Here is a 20,878-nt window from a genome sequence, read left to right on the forward strand (position 1 = left end):
GTTGGATGACATTTTCTGTGGCATATTACAATAGTTCAATAAAGAAATCGGGGAAGGGAGGAGCACATGGCATAAAAAAACACTACATAGCTTCTGGAGATTTTATATTCTTCCTACAGGAAGGGCAGAAAAAGCTTTATCTAAGGCAGATTTTGAATCAGACAAAGAATCGTATCAGAGTCCACTTATTGTGTGACCTTGGATAAGTCACCTAACCTGTCTGAGCACTGGTTTATTTATGTGCTAAGTGAGGAATGAGATATATTTCGTGAGACTTCAGTAAGGATTGCATGAGGCATTGTACGTGAAATCGCTTTAGTACATAGTAAGAGTTCATTAAACGTTGGTTGCCGCTGCTGCTCCTTCCCAGAATAGCCGTCCGTTACTCCCAAATTCCGGAAAATTTGTATTCTACAGTTTAACACCTCGGCTGTAAAATGATGAAAAGAAACAAGTTTTATACCCGGGACTCACTTATTTGACACAAAACCGTTTTAAACTTTCCATAGGCAAAATCCACTTAACTGGTGGCGGGACCCGCTTTGAAAGCACTCCCACCTAGTTCTCACCCCCTGTGGATTGTGGGAAGTGTAGTCCTGCGCTGCTGATGCTTGGATACAGAAAAAACTGGGAGAAAACTACAACTCCCAGAAGGAAAAGAAACGGGACTATTTCCCAGTCGGGCGGTAGCGCTGTGGGAGGGAATTGGCAATCTCTCTGCCTACGTGGGAGAGAAGGGAGGGTTGGGGGAAGTGTGGAAAACCAGAATCTGAGCGGCTGCCGCCTGAGGCGGATTTGGTGGGAGGAGAAGTAGAGGGAAGGAAACGGGTGGAGGGGGTGAGGTGAGGAGGGCATCTGGGTCGCTGCCCCCGGGCGGCACAAAGTTCTTCGCTATGTGGCTGAAGCCCGAGGAAGTGCTCCTGAAAAATGCGCTGAAGCTGTGGCTGATGGAAAGGTCCAACGACTACTTCGTGCTGCAGCGGCGTCGGGGCTACGGAGAGGAAGGCGGAGGGGGACTCACAGGTAAGCAGTGGCCATTGCCCCCCATCTCGCCTCGGGGCAGTGTTTGCTGGTCCTTAAAAGGTGGTGAGGGAGTCAGTTACTAGTCGCCGCCCCGTGCCCAGTGCTAAACCCTGGGCGCTGGGGGTGACGGAGGGGCACTAGGGTTCCTCTCCCGCCACCTTTCGTTCCCCTCATCGAGTCCCGAGGACGCCTCCCCGGATCGGTTGTCGCTCCTTGAGGGGGACCGGAAAAGGGAGGAGGAGTTCTTTCTGAGGCTAGGGAACAATCCGAGGTAAAGGAGGGGGTTCTTTCTGAGGCTGAGTACCTGCCCTGTCGCTTCCCATGGGGGAGGGGGCTGGTGACGAGCGTTAGACGTGGGCAGGTCGCATTTTGGCAGGTGACTAGGGCAGGCTCGCAGTTGTGGACTTAACTTTTTTACACCCCCCTCCATAGATCATCACCACTCGGGCCGGAGTCGGGGGGCGGTAATTGTGTGGGAGGGGGGATGATGAGGAGACAAGGAGGCGCTCCAGTCCTATCTCGAGGGATCAACATCAAATGAGAGAATAGGGAGTCCGGGGCGGGGGAGGGCGAGAGGTAGGTCTCAGAATTGCTGACACCCCACCCCCACCCCGATTTAGCATCTTCCTCTTTGTTGCCAAGTTTTCTGTGCTTGGGATCCCCTCCCAAAGAAACTGTCGTAATTCATTTCTCTTGAGAGTTTGGCGCTGCCCTTTCTTTCAAAGCCAAGGCTGTAAGCAAACCATTTAAACAAACGGAAGTTTCTCTTCCCGCCTAATCCATCCTGCCTTCACTTTGATTTACAGATCAAGAACTCTATCTGGGTCAAAGGTGTAAAACCTCCAAGGAATTTGGTTTTGAGACCAGTCGTCTAGGGCATGGGCATTGAAAGTTTTGGTCGTCGGGGAGATCAGAGCTTTTTTCGTGACAGTTTCTCCTTTGGTATTGTGGCCTTGAAGTGATGGACCAGGCTTAACTAAGCAGCAAGAAGGAATGGGAAGAACGAGTCCCAAAAACTGCATTTTAGTCCCATCCTTAATCTCTGGTTGAATGACATTCGACAAATTCTTTCATTTACTCAAACTTAAGCACCTACTATGTGCCACATGGAATGCTAGGGCACAAAGATAATTAAGATTCAGTTCCCTGCCTTTAAAGTACTCATAATCTGGATAAGTGGTAGAGGGCCGGGTTTGGGGGAAGTAACCAGCAAACCATGCAAATTGTAAATATAACCCATAACTACTAAACCAAGCAAATTGTAATTAGAATCAAATAACTGAAAGATTGTGTCAAGCTTCACAGAGGAGATGACATTGCTTTTTCTCTCCTGTTAAATGGTGTCTACCTCAGAGTTGAGAGGATGAAATGAAAGATAATAAATAGGTGCCAAATCAGTGTGTGTTGTTGAGATGGTGATGAACATGTGCTGTTATTTTCTTTTTTTTCTAAACACCCGCAGTGTGGAGAGAATTCTGAGGTTCTGTGGGACATTAAAAAAAAAAAAAAAAAAAAAAACCCTGCAAGACCCATTCATCCTATCCAGCTTCTAAAAAGGCTTTCTTGAAAATACAGCGACAAGAATTGCCTCATTGATCACATTTTGGAGTTCTCCTGTGGCACAGCAGGTTAAGGATCTGGCGTCACTGCAGCGGCTTGGGTCACTGCTATGGTGCGGGTTTCTTCCACATGCCCCTGGGTGGGCCTAAAACCAACCAACCAACCAACCAACCAAAAATCCCCAAAAACTCACCCCCCAAATGCTTCACATTTTGTCCTTTTCTGATTTTCAAAAATTACAAATATTATTGTGCAGAGGAGTCTTTCCATTTAATAGATGGCTATGTTTTCCAGATTAAAATTTGAGAATCAATGTTCATAGTTACCCAGTTATGTAATTTATCCACTTGAGTCTATTGAGAACAGATCAGAATATATTTAAAATAGATGTTCCAGCTCGGGGTCACAGCATATTTCGGTTCCCCATAACTCTACTTGACCAGAATCTTCCTGGTGCTCCTGCTCACATTTACCAAATAAATGTATTTCACTTTATACAACTGTGTTCCTGGAAAGTAATAGGTAAATCAGATTTTTGAGGATCCAGCCCTGTTATATAGTAGTAAATGGTTTTTTTTTTACTTGTTGCACATTTCCTTTAAATAAAAACTGTTTTCTGTGTTTGGTTTTTCATTTGACCTGCTTTCTTAAAGCATGGATCAGTTGCTTGTACCAATTTCTTATCTCTGTCCCACTCCCATTTACTCTAGCTCCATTTCTCTAGATTAAGTGCTTTGTCTGAAGAAATAAGCCAAGATTTCTGCCACACTTGTGTGTTGAGAATAGCCAGAGCCCCGTTTTTGTGCTCCATTTGTATGTCTGCATTTTCGCTTTACCTGTGGTGTTATCAAGATGCTTGAAATTACCACATGAGAGGGGCCACTATATTTCATGTAAATTAAATAAAATGCATCAGAATGAAGCAAATAGATGTTTTTAAGGTTTGTTTGGTTCTCTTTGGTCCAGAGAAAAAATGTGTACTGATTTTCATGGCTGCTCAATTACTGTATTCTTACTTAAAACTATGAAGCCACGAGCGTTGCTGTGCTTTACCACAAATCTACGTTTGCATTAGCTCTCATAGGAGTTTGCGCCAGCATAAGCTTGCCTTTGTCCATTTTGTTTGCTAAAATCCAGTGTTAGGTGCTCCTCCTTTAAAAGATTCGTTTATACATTTTGCTTTAATGAAGAAAAGATAATGACCATCTAGAAATGTTAATAGTTGTACTTTCTTTAAGATTTCATTTCTTGGCCATGTGATAATTGGCAGTAAGGACCAGCAATGTAATGACTTTAGTTATGAACTTGGTGAAGTTCGTTGGCCTTTTTAAAATTCTAATAATGGAATTGGAGCAACAGAGAATCCTAGAATGGTTATAGCAGGAGGCTAATTTGGAAGTTAGAATTCTGAAGGCCTTTTCTAAATTTCTGAAACACTTCTAGTGGATATCTGATAGACTACTTACGATTTGCCTAGCTTTATCTTAATTGTCCCGGTTCACAACAGGGTGGAGTATCTTGTGAGTTTTGTTATACATAAGATTATTTTTCAGATAAAGTGGTTTTCACTTAAGAGAAGTAATTCACCCTTCTGGTTTTTTGCAGTTACCTTTTATTTTTGCTTGTTCCTCCTGGCTGGTAGGGTGATGACTTTTCTCTGGCACCTAAATTTAGCACCTAGCTTTATGTAATTAAAAATAATTTACGCATATTTGGCTTATTAAGCACAAATCAACAATTTGCTCTGCTTGGCAGATGGGAGCCACTACATGAGTGAAATTATGGGGCTGCATTCTATTAAGTACACTAGTATATGGGACTTAGGAAAATTTGCCAATTAGGAAGCTTTAATCTAGATAGTTTGTTGAGAGTATTTTACTCTTGAATTTTTCTGTATATGAATAGTGTAAGCAGGTTCTTGTGTGTTGGATTGACAGTCCCCCTCAGACTTCATTTTTTTTTGTCTTTTTGTCTTTTTAGGGCTGCACCCGGAGCATATGGAGGTTCCCAGGCTAGGGGTCTAATTGGAGCCATAGCTGCCGGCCTACGCCAGCCACAGCAATGCGGGATCCGAGCCACATCTATAATATTTGTTGTCAAGTAGATTTCATTCTAATAAAAGACTAAGAAGTGATGACACTTGAGTTCCCACTGTGGCAAAGTGGATTAAGAACCTGCCTACAAGAGTTCCTGTCGTGGCTTAGCAGAAACGAGTCCAACTAGGAACCATGAGGTTGCAGGTTTGATCCCTGGCCTCGCTCAGTGGGTTAAGGATACAGCGTGGCCGTGAGCTGTGGTGTAGGTTGCAGACGCAGCTCGGATCCCGAGTTGCTGTGGCTGTGGTGTAGGCCGGCAGCTACAGCTCCGATTCAGCCCCTAGCTTGGGAACCTCCATATGCCGTGGATGTGGCCCTAAAAGGACAAAAAAAAAAAACCCCAAACCCAAAGAAAACACCTGTCTACAGCAGTTTGGCTCCCTGGGGAGGCACAGGTTTGATCCCTGGCCCGAGCAGTGGATTAAAGGATCCGCCAGTAGCTGGAATTCAGTCCCTGGCCCAGGAACTTCCATATGCTGCAGGTGCAGCCAAAAAAATAAAAGAAATAAAAATAAATAAATAAATAAATAAAGCAATGCCACTGACCATCCTTAATTTTTCAAAACCTACAGAGCTGTTCTCTGTCATTCAAAGAGATCCCTAAAGGTGACTTTTTACTTGATTTCACGTGGATCAAAGTGTTCCAGGGAAGGAACTGAGCACAGTGTAATTTACCCTTCTCAGGGGTTAGCATGTGAGATTTTAATGAGTGAACTACATGCACAACTCTGCAAATAACACATATATCACCTTGCCCAGTAATTCTACTTACCCCATTAACCCTGCTTCCTTTATCTTCCCTGATTCGTTAATATTTTTGTGTGCCTATTCAGTTGTAATTATTTTGTAAAGGCTTTGTTTTGTCACTTGTAAAATGGGAACAAAACTTATCTTTCCTATCTCACGGGCATTTTTATGAGTCAAATGAGTTTTGAAACCCGTGAGCAACTATATAAACATTTAACATTCCCTTATCTATTAATGAAGGAATAAGATGTTAAGTGCCATTTCCTGTACCTGAAGATCAAATAGGGTCTAAATTTGTAGCATTTTATTGCTTTTATGTTAGAAAATCTGCCCAGTTTTCCACCTTTTGCTGCTGCTATATGAGCACAAAAGATAAGAATAAATCCTGGAGTACCCATCGTGGCGCAGGGGTTAATGAATCCAACTAGGAACCATGAGGTTGCAGGTTCGATCCCTGGCCTTACTCAGTGGGTTAAGGATCCAGCGTTGCCGTGAGCTGTGGTGTAGGTCGCAGACGCGGCTCGGATCCCGTGTTGCTGTGGCTCTGGTGTAGGCTGGTGGCTACAGCTCCGATTCAACCCCTAGCCTGGGAACTTGCATATGCCACAGGAGCGGCCCAAGAAATGGCAAAAAGACAAAAAAAGAACAAAAACAGAAACAAAAAACAAAAAACAAGAATAAATCCTTAATCTGATGATACAAGATATATTCATTCAACACATAATTACCAAGTGCCTTCTAAAAATCCAGCACTGTTTTAGGTGCTAGAGATAACAGCAGTGAGCAAACCCAAAATCCCTTTTCTCATGGGGCTAACATTCTAGTTGAGGGAGACAAATAAATAATATATGGCTACTTAAAAAAAAAAAAAAAGGAGTTCCTGTTGTGGCTCAGTGGTAAGGAACCCGACTAGTATCCATGAGGATGCAGGTTTGATCCCTGGCCTCGATCAGTGGGTTAAGGATCCGGTGTTGCCGTGAGCTGTGGTGTAGGATGCAGACGCAGCTCGGATCCCGAATTGCTGTGGCTGTGGTGTAGGCAGACAGCAACAGCTCCGATTCGACCCCTACCCTGGAACCTCCATATGCTGAGAGTGTGGCCCTAAAAAGAAGACAAAAAAAATATGTGGCTGCTGGTGGTAATCGATACAAAAAAAAAATCAAATAAGGTATAGTAATAAAGAGAGTAGGGAGTCGGTATTTTAGATAAATTTGGTCCAGGAAGCCTTCTTCAAGGTGACCTATGAACACAGACCAGAGGAACTAGAGTGTATGAGCCAAGCAGATATTTGGGAGCAGAGTAAATATACATAATTCTGGCTAGGAATTTTGCTGTGAAGGGAAGCAGAAAAATGTGTGGTAGCTGGCTGCTGTCCTGTGTACTTGATACACAGCCATGAATAAAACAGAAATAGTGTCTACCCTCACAGATTTTATAATCTGATGGGACAGAAAAATAATAAACAAGAAAGCAAGGGAATATGTTATTACTAGGATAATCAATAATAATATCAGCCTGGTTCGAGTGGCTCATACATAGTTGTGCACGCGGAGTATTTGAAACTCCCAAAGCGATTTTCCAGGCCCAGGATCTGGTGTAATGTGTGCTTATCCAATGTCCTGTTAAATAATACAAAGATTTCCTAAAAGCAGTGATTAATAACAATAGGTGGTATTCTAGTGGCAGAAGTCCAAGGTGACATCTGTGGAGCAACTTGCCAAAACCCCATTTGGATTGTTCTTTAATTAAATAAGCCATCTCTCAGCACTAACAATATCTGGAATGTGGTTTGGTGGAGAGAACTGGGGAGGACATTCTAAGTGGGAGGAATGATATGATAGTGCAAAAGCAAAAGATGGCATTTGTTGGGGACACAGAAAGTACTCCAGATTCATATATTTGTGGTTAAAAATATGAGACCCAAGGTATAGTGCCCTGAGCAACTAGAAAAGTTGTTGAAGAGCAATGCCCTAATCAACAAAAGAGGAAAACCTAGGAAACCTGAGTTAGAAAATTAAAGGGACCTGAGAATTAAACCTTTGTTGTTTGTCTCCACTGCCCTTTCAACTCCAGCCTAGATAGTCTTGTTTTTTTCTTTCTTACTCCAGTATAAAAAAAAGTGACTTTTTAAAACAAGATAATCACATTTGTTGATTTTTATCATTGTCGTAGGTGTCCTCTTGTTTTAAACTAACCAAAATCGTGGCCAGGTTTAGTTCCTTTTTTTTTTTTTTTTTTTTTTTTTGGCTTTGTAGGGCCGGACCTGCAGCATATGGAGGTTCCCTGGCTAGGGGCGTCCAATCGGAGCTACAGCTGCCGGCCTACACCACAGCCACAGCCACGCCAGGTCCAAGCCACATCTTCGACCTACACCACAGCTCACGACAATGCCGGATCTTTAACCCACTGAGTGAGGCCAGGGATCAAACCTGCAACCTCATGGTTCCTAGTCAGATTCATTTCCACTGCGCCACGATGGGAACTCCTCTAAATAATGTTTTTAAAGTACTGTACTATATATAAGTTTATTCTTTTGCTGCCACACTTGGTTTTTACTTTGCACCTAGGAATTCAGATGTATTTTCTTTAATTTTCTGAGGGCTACTCTTTTTGTACATTGACGCATAAGTCAAAGTGTATTAAGGCGCTGTAAATAAAGACGGTAAACAATTCTCATATTTCTTATGTTTTAATCCTTAGACGGTTCTAATCTTTAGCTGAGTTTAATCAATAATTCATGTATTCTTTTTTTCCCCACATGACATTGTAATCTGCCATTTTTGGCATCAATTACTTACCTTTAAAAAATTCTAAATCCTTTAATGAAACATAGATTTCGGTTAGGGAAGGAAATGAGTGCTTACATAGATCCAGCTTTCAAGTAAATGTCTTTAAAGGAATACAGCGAGAAGGAAAACAGGACAAAAGAATTATTAACTGTTTTCCAAAGCTGGCAGCTTTCAAAATGTCAACGGTGGCTATCCGATTATTATCAAATAAGCATTCACAGTCTTGTTTTAAGGATTTACATCTGGTAGCAAAAGCAGTAGACAGGAAAACCTACAGCCTCTACTGAGAACACTGCTTTCTCCTCTCTTTCCTACTAAGTATGTTGTCAGTTTACTAATTACTTTGTTCATTAACATTTAATGAACTTGAGATTATAAAAAATTCAGTGAAGAAGGTGTACTTGTTTGACTTTGTAAACGTGGCAACTTAAGACAGGATACAGAATCCACTCTAAAGTTCCAGCAGTCATTCCTTTGGCTAAAATTTATAATCAAACATTTTACTTAGAATGGAAATTAAATCTTATTTGTATTAGGAAGTTCAATTTTTTTTTTGTCTTTTTGTCTTTTTGTTGTTGTTGTTGTTGTTGTTGCTATTTCCTGGCCACTCCCGCGGCATATGGAGGTTCCCAGGCTAGGGGTCCAATCGGAGCTGTAGCCACAGGCCTACGCCAGAGCCACAGCAACGTGGGATCTGAGCCGCGTCTGCAACCCACACCACAGCTCACGGCAACGCCGGATCGTCAACCCACAGAGCAAGGGCAGGGACCGAACCCGCAACCTCATGGTTCCCAGTCGGACCCACCAACCACCGCGCCACGACGGGAACTCCAGGAAATTCATTTTAATGACACTTCTGCAGCTCAGGCAGTGTTGCCTTACACAGTGTCCTCAATTTAGTTTACAAGCAGAAAGAGCCACTTGTCAAATGAAAATGTACTAAACTAGTGCATTGATAATGAGTACCATCTTCAAGAGTTGGCTATTTTATAGTATCCCTTCCTCCAAAACTCAGCTCTTGGACCTACTTGTTCGTCATTATCATTAACATAATGTAAAAAAGGAATGTTTATCAATTTTGCAGGTGTCTGAAAGTCGAAAGAGACAATTAATACCATAGATCAGTTTTCTCAACACTGGCTGCATGTTAGAGTCAACTGAGAACCTTTTATACAAACTAAATGATCCTGGAGTATGTATGGGTAAAATGATACGATATCTGGGATTTACTTTAAAATACTCTAGGAGGGGAGTTTCCATTGTGGCTCAGCAGGTTAAGAACCCGACTAGGGAGTTCCCGTTGTGGCGCAGTGGTTAACGAATCCGACTAGGAACCATGAGGTTGCGGGCTCAATCCCTGCCCTTGCTCAGTGGGTTAAGGATCCGGCGTGGCCATGAGCTGTGGTGTAGGTCGCAGACGTGGCTTGGATCCCGCGTTGCTGTGGCTCTGGCGTAGGCTGGCAGCTACAGCTCCGATTCGACCCCTAGCTTGGGAACCTCCATATGCCACGGCAGTGGCCCAAGAAATGGCAAAAAGACAAAAAAAATTAAAAAATAAAAAAATAAAATAAAAAGAACCTGACTAGTATCCAGGAGGATGGGGGTCGATCCCTAGCCTTGCTCAGTGGGTTAAGGATCGGCATAGGTTGCAGATGCGGCTCGGATCTGGTGTTGTGGCTGTCATAAGCTAGCAGCTGCAGCTCAGATTCCACCCCTAGCCCAGGAACTTCCATATGCCACAGGTATGGCCTTAAAAAGGAAAAAAAAAAAAAAATACGCTAAGAGGGACAAACAATAGAAGATGATAAAATGTTGATATTTTTCAAGTTTGGTGATGGCACATAGAAGTATTAGTATATTATTCTCTCTTTTTGAAAATTTTTATAATACTAACTTAAGGAAAAAAATAGAAGACCTGGGCCATATCCCAGATGAATTAAATTAGAATCTCCAGGCTTTAATAGTTTTAAAAGTTAAGCTTGAGTAGTTTTTGAACTCCTCCAAATGATTCAGATTTGCATTTAGGGTTGAGAATCACCATCATAGAAGATAAAAATCTAGATTAAGAAAGATCTGGACAAGTTAAAATACACAGTTGAAATCAGTGAGATAAAATTTAACAGGGGTAAATGTAAACTTCATTTAATCGGTTTTTTAAAATCAGCTGTACAGGACAGAGACTACCTAGGTTGGTGCTTTTATTTGTGAAAAAGATCAAAGCAGGTTAGTTGATCACAATCTTAGTATGGTGATGATATGATGTATGACTAAAACTAATATGATTGTTCACTATATTAATAGAACCATGTAGCCCACAATATTAAAAAAAAAAACCCTTGCATTTGTTCAGATCTTATCTAGTATTTAGGTTTGAATGACACATTTTATAAGAGGCTTTGGCAAATACATATGTTAAGAGAATGGTAGAAGAAATAAGAAGCCCAGACAATCATATAACAAACATGTGAAAGAACTAGGTGTATTTTAAGCTAGGAGAAGAGAAGAATAACAAAGGTGAAAGAAGATAACTATAATTATAGTATTTGAAGACCTATCATGTTGAATAGAGCGTTTTGTATTTGTCCCAAAGTTGCAAGGCAGTAGCATTTTACTTATCCTAAGAAAGACCTTCCTTTTTCTTTGTTTTCTAAATGCGTTAAGAAATAACTTTATTTTTCTATCTTAAAAGTTAAAAAATGTACATTGGAAAATTTTTAGAAAAATATGTATAGGTATAAAAAGAAAATAATGATCACTCATCATCCTGCTGCCCAGAGATAACCACTGAAACCAGGACTGGCTACCTAATGTGTATGGCCCAATGCAAAATGAAAATGCAGGGCTCTTTGTTCAAAAATTAAGATTTTTTTTTTTTTGGTCTTTTTGTCTTTTAGGGCCACACCCATGGCATATGGAGGTTCCCAGGCTAGGGGTCCAATTGGAGCTGTGGCCTCTGGCTTACGCCACAGCCACAGCAACACCAGATCTGAGCAGTGTCTGCGACCTACACCACAGCTCAGGGCAACTCCTGAACCCACTGAGCGAGGCCAGGGATTGAACCCACATCCTCATGTTTCCTAGTCAGATTCGTTTCTGCTGCACCACGATGGAAACCCCCCAAAAATTAAGAATTTTATTTTTATTTATTTATAATATTTTTTTAAGGCCACACCCATTGCATATGGAAGGTCCCAGGCTAGGGATCGAATCAGAGCTGCAGCCGCTGGCCTACACCACAGCCACAGCAACGCTAGAGCTGAGCCACATCTGTGACCTACACTGCAGCTCACGGCAATGCCGGCCACATCTTTAATCTACTGAGCGAGGACAGGGATCGAACCCACATCCTTATGGATAATAGTAGGGTTCGTTACTGCTGAGCCACAACGGAAACTCCAAAAATTAAGAATGCTAAGATGGTGAGAGAAAAGTATTAAAATAGCAAGCATGGGAGGTCCTGTCATGGCACAGCGGAAATGAATCCAACTAGGAACCATGAGGTTTTGGGTTCGATCCCTGGCCTCACTCAGTGGGTTAAGGATCTGGCGTTGCTGTGAGCTATGTATGGTGTAGGTCTCAGGCGTGGCTTGGATCCTGCATTGCTGTGGCTGTGGCGTAGGCTGGCGGCTACAGCTCCGATTCGACCCCTGGCCTGGGAACCTCCATATGCCACAGGTGAGGCCCCAGAAAGACAAAAAGACAAAAAATAAATAAATTTTAAAAATAATAAAATAAAGTAGCCAGCATGGAGACCTTCTAAGCACGAGGCCCTATTGGCAAGTCATGAAGCCAAACTTTACTGTAATATCTGGATATATACAGTTCACCCTTGAACAATGCAGGGTTTGAACTGCTTAGGTCCACCTTTATGTGGGGTTTTCTTTCTTTTTCTTTTAATCTTGTTTTTTTTAATGAAAAAATGTATTGGACTATAGGCGACTTACAATGTTGTATTAGTTCCAGGTGTACAGCAATGTGAGTCAGTTATACATAAAAATATATCCATTCTTCTTTCTCATCCAGGTTATTGCAAACTATTGAGTAGATTTTCCTGTGCTATGCAGCCAGTTCTTATTAATCATCTACTTTATACAGTCGTGTGTATATGTTATTCCCACCCTCCCTCCCCACAATGGTTTCACCTCTGGTACCATAAGATTGGTTTTGAAATCTGAGTTTGTTTCTGTTTTATAAATAAGTTCTTTTATGTCATTTTATTAGATTCCACATATAAGTGATATCATATTTGTCTTTTTCTGACTTCACTCAGTATGATAATCTCTAGGTCCATCCATATTGCTGCAAATGGCATTATTTCATTCTTTTTATGGCTGAATAATATTACATTGTGGGTTTTTTCCCCAATAAATATAATAGTACTACATGATCTGCAGTTTTTTTAATGAATTTTTTTACATTTATAGTTGTACAATGATCATCACAACCAAATTTTATAGCATTTCCATCCTAAACCCCCAGCACATCCCCCTACCCCACAACCTATCTCATTTGGAAACCGTAAGTTTTTCAAAGTCTGTGAGTCAATATCTGTTTTGCAAAGAAGTTTACTGTGTTCTTTTTTTAGATTCCACATGTAAATGATACCATATGATGTTGGTGTCTCACTGTCTGACTTCACTTAGCATGATAATTTCTAGGTCCATCCACGTTGCTGCAAATGCGATTTCTTTCCTTTTAATGGCTGAGTAATATTCCATTGTGTATATATACCACATCTTATTTAGCCACTCCTCTGTCAATGGACATTTAGGTTCTTCCATGTCTTGGCTATAGTATATAGTGCTGCAGTGAATATTGGAATACATGTATCTTTTCCAAGGATGCAGAACTGCAGGTAATGGAGGGCCAACTATGGAGTTACATGCAGATTTTTGACTGCATGGGTGTTTGACGCACCTAACTTCTTCATTGTTCAAGGGTCATCTGTAAAATATTTTTTTCAGCAAATTTCCATAGACATTATAATCACAGGTACTACGCTTTTGTCTAAGAAGTGTGTCTCCTTCCTTTTTTTTCTTTTCTTTTTTTTTTTTGGTCTTTTTAGGGCCGCACCCACAGCATATGGAAGTTCCCAGGTTAGGGATCAAATCGGAGCTGTAGCTGCCAGCCTACACCACAGCCACAGCAACGCCAGGACTGAGCCGTGTATGTAACCTACACTGCAGCTCACAGAAATGCTGGATCCTTAACCCACTGAGCAAGGCCAGGGATTGAACCCATGTCCTCAGGGATGCTAGTTGGATTCATTACTGCTGAGCCACAACAGGAACTCCAAAAATATTTTAGAAATAACTTTCTAATTAGTAGAAATTCACACCAATGGCTGCCTTGGGGAGAACTCTGTAGTTAAAAAGGAAAAAGCTGGGCTTTCTTTGAGGAATACTATAGAGTAGATAAATGTATTAGATTACATTGGATTACATAACCTGCTAGGATAGTTTTCATTTCTGATGTCAGTGGTGCTTTATCTCTATCCATCCAAAAATAAGTGGTTCATGAACAATAATTATTACCTAGGACTTCCCGTGTGGCTCGAAGCATAACTACTCGGCGTTGCTTCTGCACTGGCTGTGGCTCGACTCCTGGCTCGGGAACTTCCATATGCTGCAGGTGCGGCCACTTGTTTAATAATAATAATAATTGGAGTTCCCATCATGGCGCAGTGGTTAACGAATCTGACTAGGAACCATGAGGTTTCGGGTTCGATCCCTGGCCTTGCTCAATGGGTTAACGATCTGGTGTTGCCGTGAGCTGTGGTGTAGGTCGAAGTTGAGGCTCGCATCCTGCATTGCTGTGGCTGTGGCGTAGGCCGGTGGCTATAGCTCCGATTAGACCCCTAGCCTGGGAACCTCCCGTGGGTACAGCCCAAGAAAAGGCAAAAAGACAAAATAATAATAATTACTATTATTATTATTATTGTTATTACCTGAAAATGCCCGTTGTTTTTTTTTAATAATAGAACCTTGGTTTATATCTTTTTTTTTTTGTCTTTTGTCTTTTTAGGGCCCAAACTGCGGCATCTGGAGGTTCCCAGGCTAGGTGTCCAATCAGAGCTACAGCCACCAGCCTACACCAGAGCCACAGCAACTCGGGATCTGAACCGCAGCCATGACCTACACCACAGCTCCCGCAATGCCGGATCCTTAATCCGCTGAACAAGGCCAGGGATCGAACCCTCCTCTTCATGGATGCTAGTCGGGTTCGTTAACCCATGAGCCATGACGGGAAATCCCTCCACCTTGCTTTTTATCTTGCTGTGTCATTTAACAAAAAGTATTTCACACCAATTATGATGATGAGTTTCCTTCCGAAGTCTGTTGCTACTTATATGGCAGGATGCTACCAAAACCACATAGACCTTTAGTAGGGTCTAGAACTTTGATACTTTACTCAGTTATAGATCTTCAAAGGATGATTTGAATTTCTTGATATTTTAAAATCTCTTGTTCTAGCATGCAGCTGATAGACAGTTTCTACTCTCTTCCCAATTTAGTACTGCTGTAGAACTGCCCATGTGTAGGCTTAAATGAACTTGAGTGTTCAGTCTGTCAGATGATAAACCTATATGAATACGGAAAAGCAACCCAAAGTTGTCTGTCTCCTTGTACACTTAGAACTTAGGCATTGGCACATATTAATTCCTAAATGACTTGCAGGGACATGATTATAGCTTTAATGAGCTGGAAGCCTTCCTCAAGTGACTGGGAATGTATTCTAGCACTAGCTTCCAAATTATTGCATGGTTTTACACTAACTGCCTGATTTAAAACACTTAACAAAAACTGAACAATTTCCCTTCTGAATAGCGCGAGGCACTTAAAATCTTGCAAACATTTCGGTTGCAAAAAAGAAAAAAAGCTTTCATGCCAGTGATTTTGACTGCTTTGTCCCCAGTTGCAAACTTTCTATCAAAGAACTAATTGTTGTTCTGTTACCCAGGAATGATTATCTGTGGCTTCTCTTTCCTCTCTCACGCATCCACACTCCCACTGTTAACTTCCAGCTGAAAACTTTTCTTTACCTCTTTGTTCTTTTTCCCATTCTTATAATACTGCTTTTCTAGTGTATATTAAAAAAAAAGGACATACAATTCGAGCTACTTTTATTTAAAATATGGTAAAGGGGAAACAAGTGATTTTCCTTGCAAATTTGAAAACACTTTTTTGAAAGCTTTTTTAGAATTTAAGTTCTTGGAAGGTAAATCCAGCAGCTAAAACAGTGCGGTGTTTATTTAATGAATGCTTTTATTTGAACTTATAATCCCTTTATTTTGACAATTTTGTCAAGTTTTTACATGTTCGACATTTGTACACATAATTCCATTTTTTCAACCTGAGGATAGTTGCCTCTTTTGTTTGTCTCGTACTACTACTCTTTTATCTTTTCGAGTATTTTTACTTTCTCATCTTCAAACTGAGAACATTCTTTTTTTTTTTTTTTGCATTTCCTGAATAATTTCAATAACATTGCTCTGAAGCGGCCATCTGGATATGTTTAGCTCCCACTTTTCTTTCTTTATCTTTGACCAACTCCCACTTTTCTTACTTTATCCTTGATCTCTGAGGCAGATCTCCAATTCTCACAGCCACTTTTTTTCAGGCTGAAAGTGATAGAATTATTTTACCTTTTCCCTCCACATCCTCCAGTAATTCCCTCATCATTAGTTGGCATATAATCTCTTCCTCTGTCTCTCCTCCTCATTCCCATTATCTCTTCCCCGGTACCATCTTTCATAATATTTGTCTGGATGTTCATATTGCTCTTTCTTAGTCTTCAAACCATATTATAGCTTTTTTCATATCAGATTTCTTTGCTGTATAATCTGCACAGGTTATGATTGCCACAATATTCATTCTTTATACTTTACTATCAAAACCTTCTGTCAGATTGCTAATTGATATTAATGCTGCATTTGTGACCCCTGTGTTTTACTTTCTACCAATTCCTACATCTACTCTCCCACTCTTTCCTTTCAGCTGAGCCAAATTTCCCTTTATTTTTTTTTGTTCCTTCTCCTACTCTTCTAATCTACCTCCCTCTATGTTTATGACTTCCTACCTCACATCTGCCAATTTACCTATATTCTCATTCAAAGCTTGCTTGAAATCTTAACTCCTTTCAAGTGGGTAAAGGCAGGAAAACAGCCAAAGACCTGTTTTATAATTGATTTTTTCCCTCAAAAGTCTGTATGCTAAATCAAAGAGGGATGTCTCATAAAGTAAAACCAACACTCAACCAATCAAAGCTTTCAGAAAAGGAAGGTAGATTTATGTATTTCAGCCATGTCATTGATACAGTTAAGTCAACAAATTTTGCTCCTGTTGTGTCCAGCAATGTGTTAAAAGTTAGGGATACAAACCTGGAGATAGAAGACATTATTTTTGTCCTCAGAAAACTAATAATCTATAAGGAGGCAAGATTTAATATGCAAGAAGCACTTAGAAAGTAGTTGTAAAAAGCAGCCTAATAATCAAAATGCTAGGTTGTGTCATATAGACTTTAAGTGCTGTAAGTAATCAGAGGCAATGGAAGGCATAATTGCCTGGAATTGCCAGTGAAGATTTCGCGGGACAAGTGGGTCTTGAAGAAAATGTAGAATGTGGATTAGCTAGACTGGGCTACAAGACTTGCCTTTGCAGTTCTAGGTAAAAAGAGACTTGCTGAGCAGACTTTAAGGGAGAAATTAGCTGTTTAAGGAAACAGCAAACTTTATTTTAGGGAGGAGTAGGAAATATCAGATGATTAAATTGAAACTAAATGATCAAAACCTTGAATTCCAGATTGAGAATTCATGTCAAAAAGAAAATCCCTTTACCTAAGCCTTTTAATTAATCAAGGTTTTTTATCTTGTTTAAATAAATAATAATAGTGTTTTCTTATATAATAATAGTGTTTTCTTATATAATAATAGTGTTAACTAACATTGAGTGTTTTACTATGTGTTAAGCATTGCTCTAAGTGTTTTCATCCTTACAACCACCTTTTGTGGTCGGCTCCATTTTTACCACCTTATTTTACAATTGAGGACGAAGGAAAGGTAAGTACAACTGGCTCAAATGGACACAAGAAAATACCAGAGCCAGAATTCAAACCTAGGTAATCTCTGGTACCAGAATCTACATTCTTATCTGTTCTATACACAATCTTGTAAAGTAGATAAGTGCTGCAAATACATCATGAGGCTTAGACAGCTGAACGTGACTTATTCTTTTATTGAAAGATATTTTTTTCAATATTCTCTTTATTACAACAGGACTTCTGGTTGGGACTCTTGATTCAGTCTTAGACTCTACTGCTAAAGTAGCTCCATTTCGCATCCTACACCAAACACCAGATTCTCAAGTTTACCTGTCAATTGCATGTGGTGAGTATGATTTTCAAAACATAGATTTCAAACTAAATAAGGACACTAAGAAATTGAATATTTAAATTTATTTATACTCTCCAGTTATTTTGATTTAGAAATGAGTTAAATGTGCAACTCTGCTTTGATAGACTAGAAAGATATCTATTTATTTAAGAAGGATTACAGATTATTATTTTTTTAAATCCATCAATGTGAGGGACATGAAGCATATGTTCTAACAGCGCTGATTCTGAGCAAATTTTTTTTAATGATTCTTATTTTTTCCATTATAGTTGGTTTACAGTGTTCTGAGCAAATTTTGGTCAGTGCTACTGCTGTATGACTCTTTTCTTCAACTTGCCTCTCCTGCTTAACCCAACTGCTTAGGAAGATGAGAATTTACTTTGTTTCATCTCTAATAACTCAAATGAGGAGAATCAAACTCAAAATCTAAAGGTTGAGCCCTAAGAAAACATAAGCCTGAAAAACCAAAGCCTTTTTTTTCCTCCGGAGTTTTTTGGTTTTTTTTGGTGGGGGGAAGCACACTCTTGGTATATGGAAGTTCCTGGGCTAGGGGTCAAATTGGAGCTGTAGCTGCAGCCTATGCCACAGTTACAGCAATGCAGGATCTAAGCAGCATCTGTGGCCCGCACCGCAGCTCACGGCCACACCAGATCCCTGACCCACTGAGCAATGACAGAACTCCATGGAGCCTTTTTATGTACCTACTTTCTTATAAAAGGCATCCTTGAAATATGAAAGGGTATCTTACAGGTAATGCTACATATTTATCCACACTACGGTGGTTCAGATGCTTCTACACATATCTATTGTGGTAGAAGAGGAATTAGGATGATTCTTCCTAACAAAGCAACTCAAAATTAATGACAGTTTGTTACTTGTTTTATGATGGTATTATAGTGTTAATCTAAATTGGAATCTGAGATGTATGGCTTTTTTCATATTGAAAGGCTGCCTTTTTCTTTTTCTCTCTTCTTTCCCCTCTTCTCAGTAAGATTCAAAAAAAAGCATGTGGGAATTCCCATCGTGGCTCAGTGGTTAACAAACCCGACTAGTATCCATGAGGATGCGGGTTCGATCCCTGGCCTTGCTCAGTAGGGTAAGGATCTGGCGTTGCCCTGAGCTGTGGTGTAGGTTGAAGACACAGCTCAGATTCTGCGTTGCTGTGGCTGTGGTGTAGGGCGGCAGCTACAGCTCCTATTTGACCCCTAGCCAGGGAACTTCCATATGCCATGGTGCGGCCCTAAAAAAAGACAAAAACAAAAACAAACAAACAAAAAAAACGCATGTGAATTTCTGAACAGTTCACATGTGTAAACATAAAGCATACAATTAATTTTTTAATAAGATGTGTGGCTTGTTTTTTGCATTTTTCTACTTTTCCTTTAGAGTTCCTGGTGAGTGTTTTATCCTGGCTCTTTTAAACTGAATGCCTTGGAGTTCCCATTGTGGCACAGCAGAAATGAATCCGACTAATAACCATGATGTTGAGGGTTCGATCCCTGGCCTTGATAAGTGGGTTAAGGATCTGGTGTTGCTATGAGCTGTGGTGTAGGTCATAGACATGGCTCAGATCCTGTGTTGCTGTGACTGTGGTGTAGGCCGGCAGCTGTAGCTCTGATTCGACCCCTAGCCTAGGAACCTCCATATGCCAAGAGTGCGGCCCTAAAAAGCAAAAAAAAAAAAAAAAAAAGAATGCCATTTAAACTAAATGAAGAAGATATTATACCTGCTGACAACCTCAACTCTAAATCTAGTTGGTAGAAATTATCTAGAAAAAATGTCCTTTTTACTTAAGAAAAAGCATGATGGTATAACTTATTCCCTCAAATTAACCTGATACAGAAATATAGTAGTTACCAACTAATGAAACTTCTTTATACCTAAAGGACCAAAATAAAGGCCTTAAAAATTTCCCCCTGGCTTTTATTCGTGGTTCCTTAAAGAAGGATATTATACATTCTGTGATGACTTTAGTAATGAACACAATTCTAACTGAATTATGGGAAATAGACAATTTCGCAGTGTCAGTAAATTTTTTTAAGGTCTCCCTCTCCAAGTATCATAAAACATGCTTAGAAGTCAAGACATTTCTTTTGAATGAGATTTGTATAATCTGTAGTACTGTAGAGATATTAAAGATACATGGGTTATAGGAGGAAATTGACAGACAATGAAATGTTCTTCAAGCCAAAGCAACTCAGAGCTAACTGTAGTATTTAACTTTCAGTAAGCCACCCAACACTGATTCAACAGACTGTATGGATTTAACCTTGCTACAGGATTTCTAAACTCTTTTCATAAAATTTGTTGAAGTTGACTAGGCCTTTTACTGAAAGAGTTGACTCTGAGCAAAGGCTTCATACTTTCTGAGATAGAGTTGTCACAAGTGAAATTCATGTGTATACCTTATGCATAGGATTAGTCACGTGCATGCTACTTTCAGTCACAGAGATAGGCACAGTAGTAATTATATTATTTGAGGGCCAAAGTTTAAATTATGTATATTTATATTCTATATTCTGTATGTATATTTATATTCTATATATTCTCTTAAAAGAACTGGTTGCCTTAGGTACCAGTTACTGGCACCTTGTTTTCAGAATTTTATATCTTTTCTCATGAGTTTTATTTTCTCCACTTTCATTAAATATCTTATTCTCTCGATTTATAATGAAAAATAGTGTTCATACCCACATATTGGGATGAAATAGAGAATAAAAGTAATATCCCTGTTCCTTTATGATGATTGTTTTTAAAAATGAGCAAATATAGTTTTATTTCTTTTTAAACCAAGCTTATAAATATCAAGAGCATTTTTTTTACTTTTTATTAAAGTATAGTTGATTTACAATGTTGTTGCTATATAGCAAAGTGAATTAGTCATACATATATTTCATTTTTTTTATATTATTTTCCATTATTGTCTATCCAAGGAGATTGGATATAGTTCCCTGTGCTATTCAGTAGGACCTTATTGTTATCCATTCTTTATGTAATGGTTTGCATCTCCTAACCCCAAACTCCCAGTTCATCCCATTCCCTTCCTCCAAGAGCAGTTTTTTGTGTGTGGAGATTCTTTGAGTATTTCATTCTCTTTTATTATTAATCAGGAGCCAACAGAGAAGAAATAACCAAACATTGGGAATGGTTAGAACAAAATATCATGAAGACTCTATCTGTGTTTGATTCAAATGAAGATATTACTAATTTTGTACAAGGAAAGATAAGAGTAAGTGGCATGGATGTATTTTGTAGATGGAATACTAAAATGT

The 20,878-nt window shown here is 39.8% G+C and overlaps 1 protein-coding gene across 1 annotated transcript in view; it reads left to right on the forward strand.

Moving 5' to 3' along the window:
- The first annotated feature begins 723 nt into the window (after nucleotides 1-723).
- TBC1D8B (TBC1 domain family member 8B) overlaps nucleotides 724-20,878 on the forward strand; it is a 73,015-nt gene continuing 52,860 nt past the window's right edge. The window contains exons 1-3 of the mRNA XM_047765202.1: nucleotides 724-1,023; nucleotides 17,490-17,600; nucleotides 20,717-20,835. Coding sequence (XP_047621158.1) covers nucleotides 894-1,023; nucleotides 17,490-17,600; nucleotides 20,717-20,835 — 360 coding nt within the window. The 5' untranslated portion in view covers nucleotides 724-893. The remainder of the gene's footprint in view (nucleotides 1,024-17,489; nucleotides 17,601-20,716; nucleotides 20,836-20,878) is intronic.

The sequence above is a fragment of the Phacochoerus africanus genome, chromosome X, assembly GCF_016906955.1.
Source record: "Phacochoerus africanus isolate WHEZ1 chromosome X, ROS_Pafr_v1, whole genome shotgun sequence".
In the NCBI taxonomy this organism is placed as follows: Eukaryota; Metazoa; Chordata; class Mammalia; order Artiodactyla; family Suidae; genus Phacochoerus; species Phacochoerus africanus.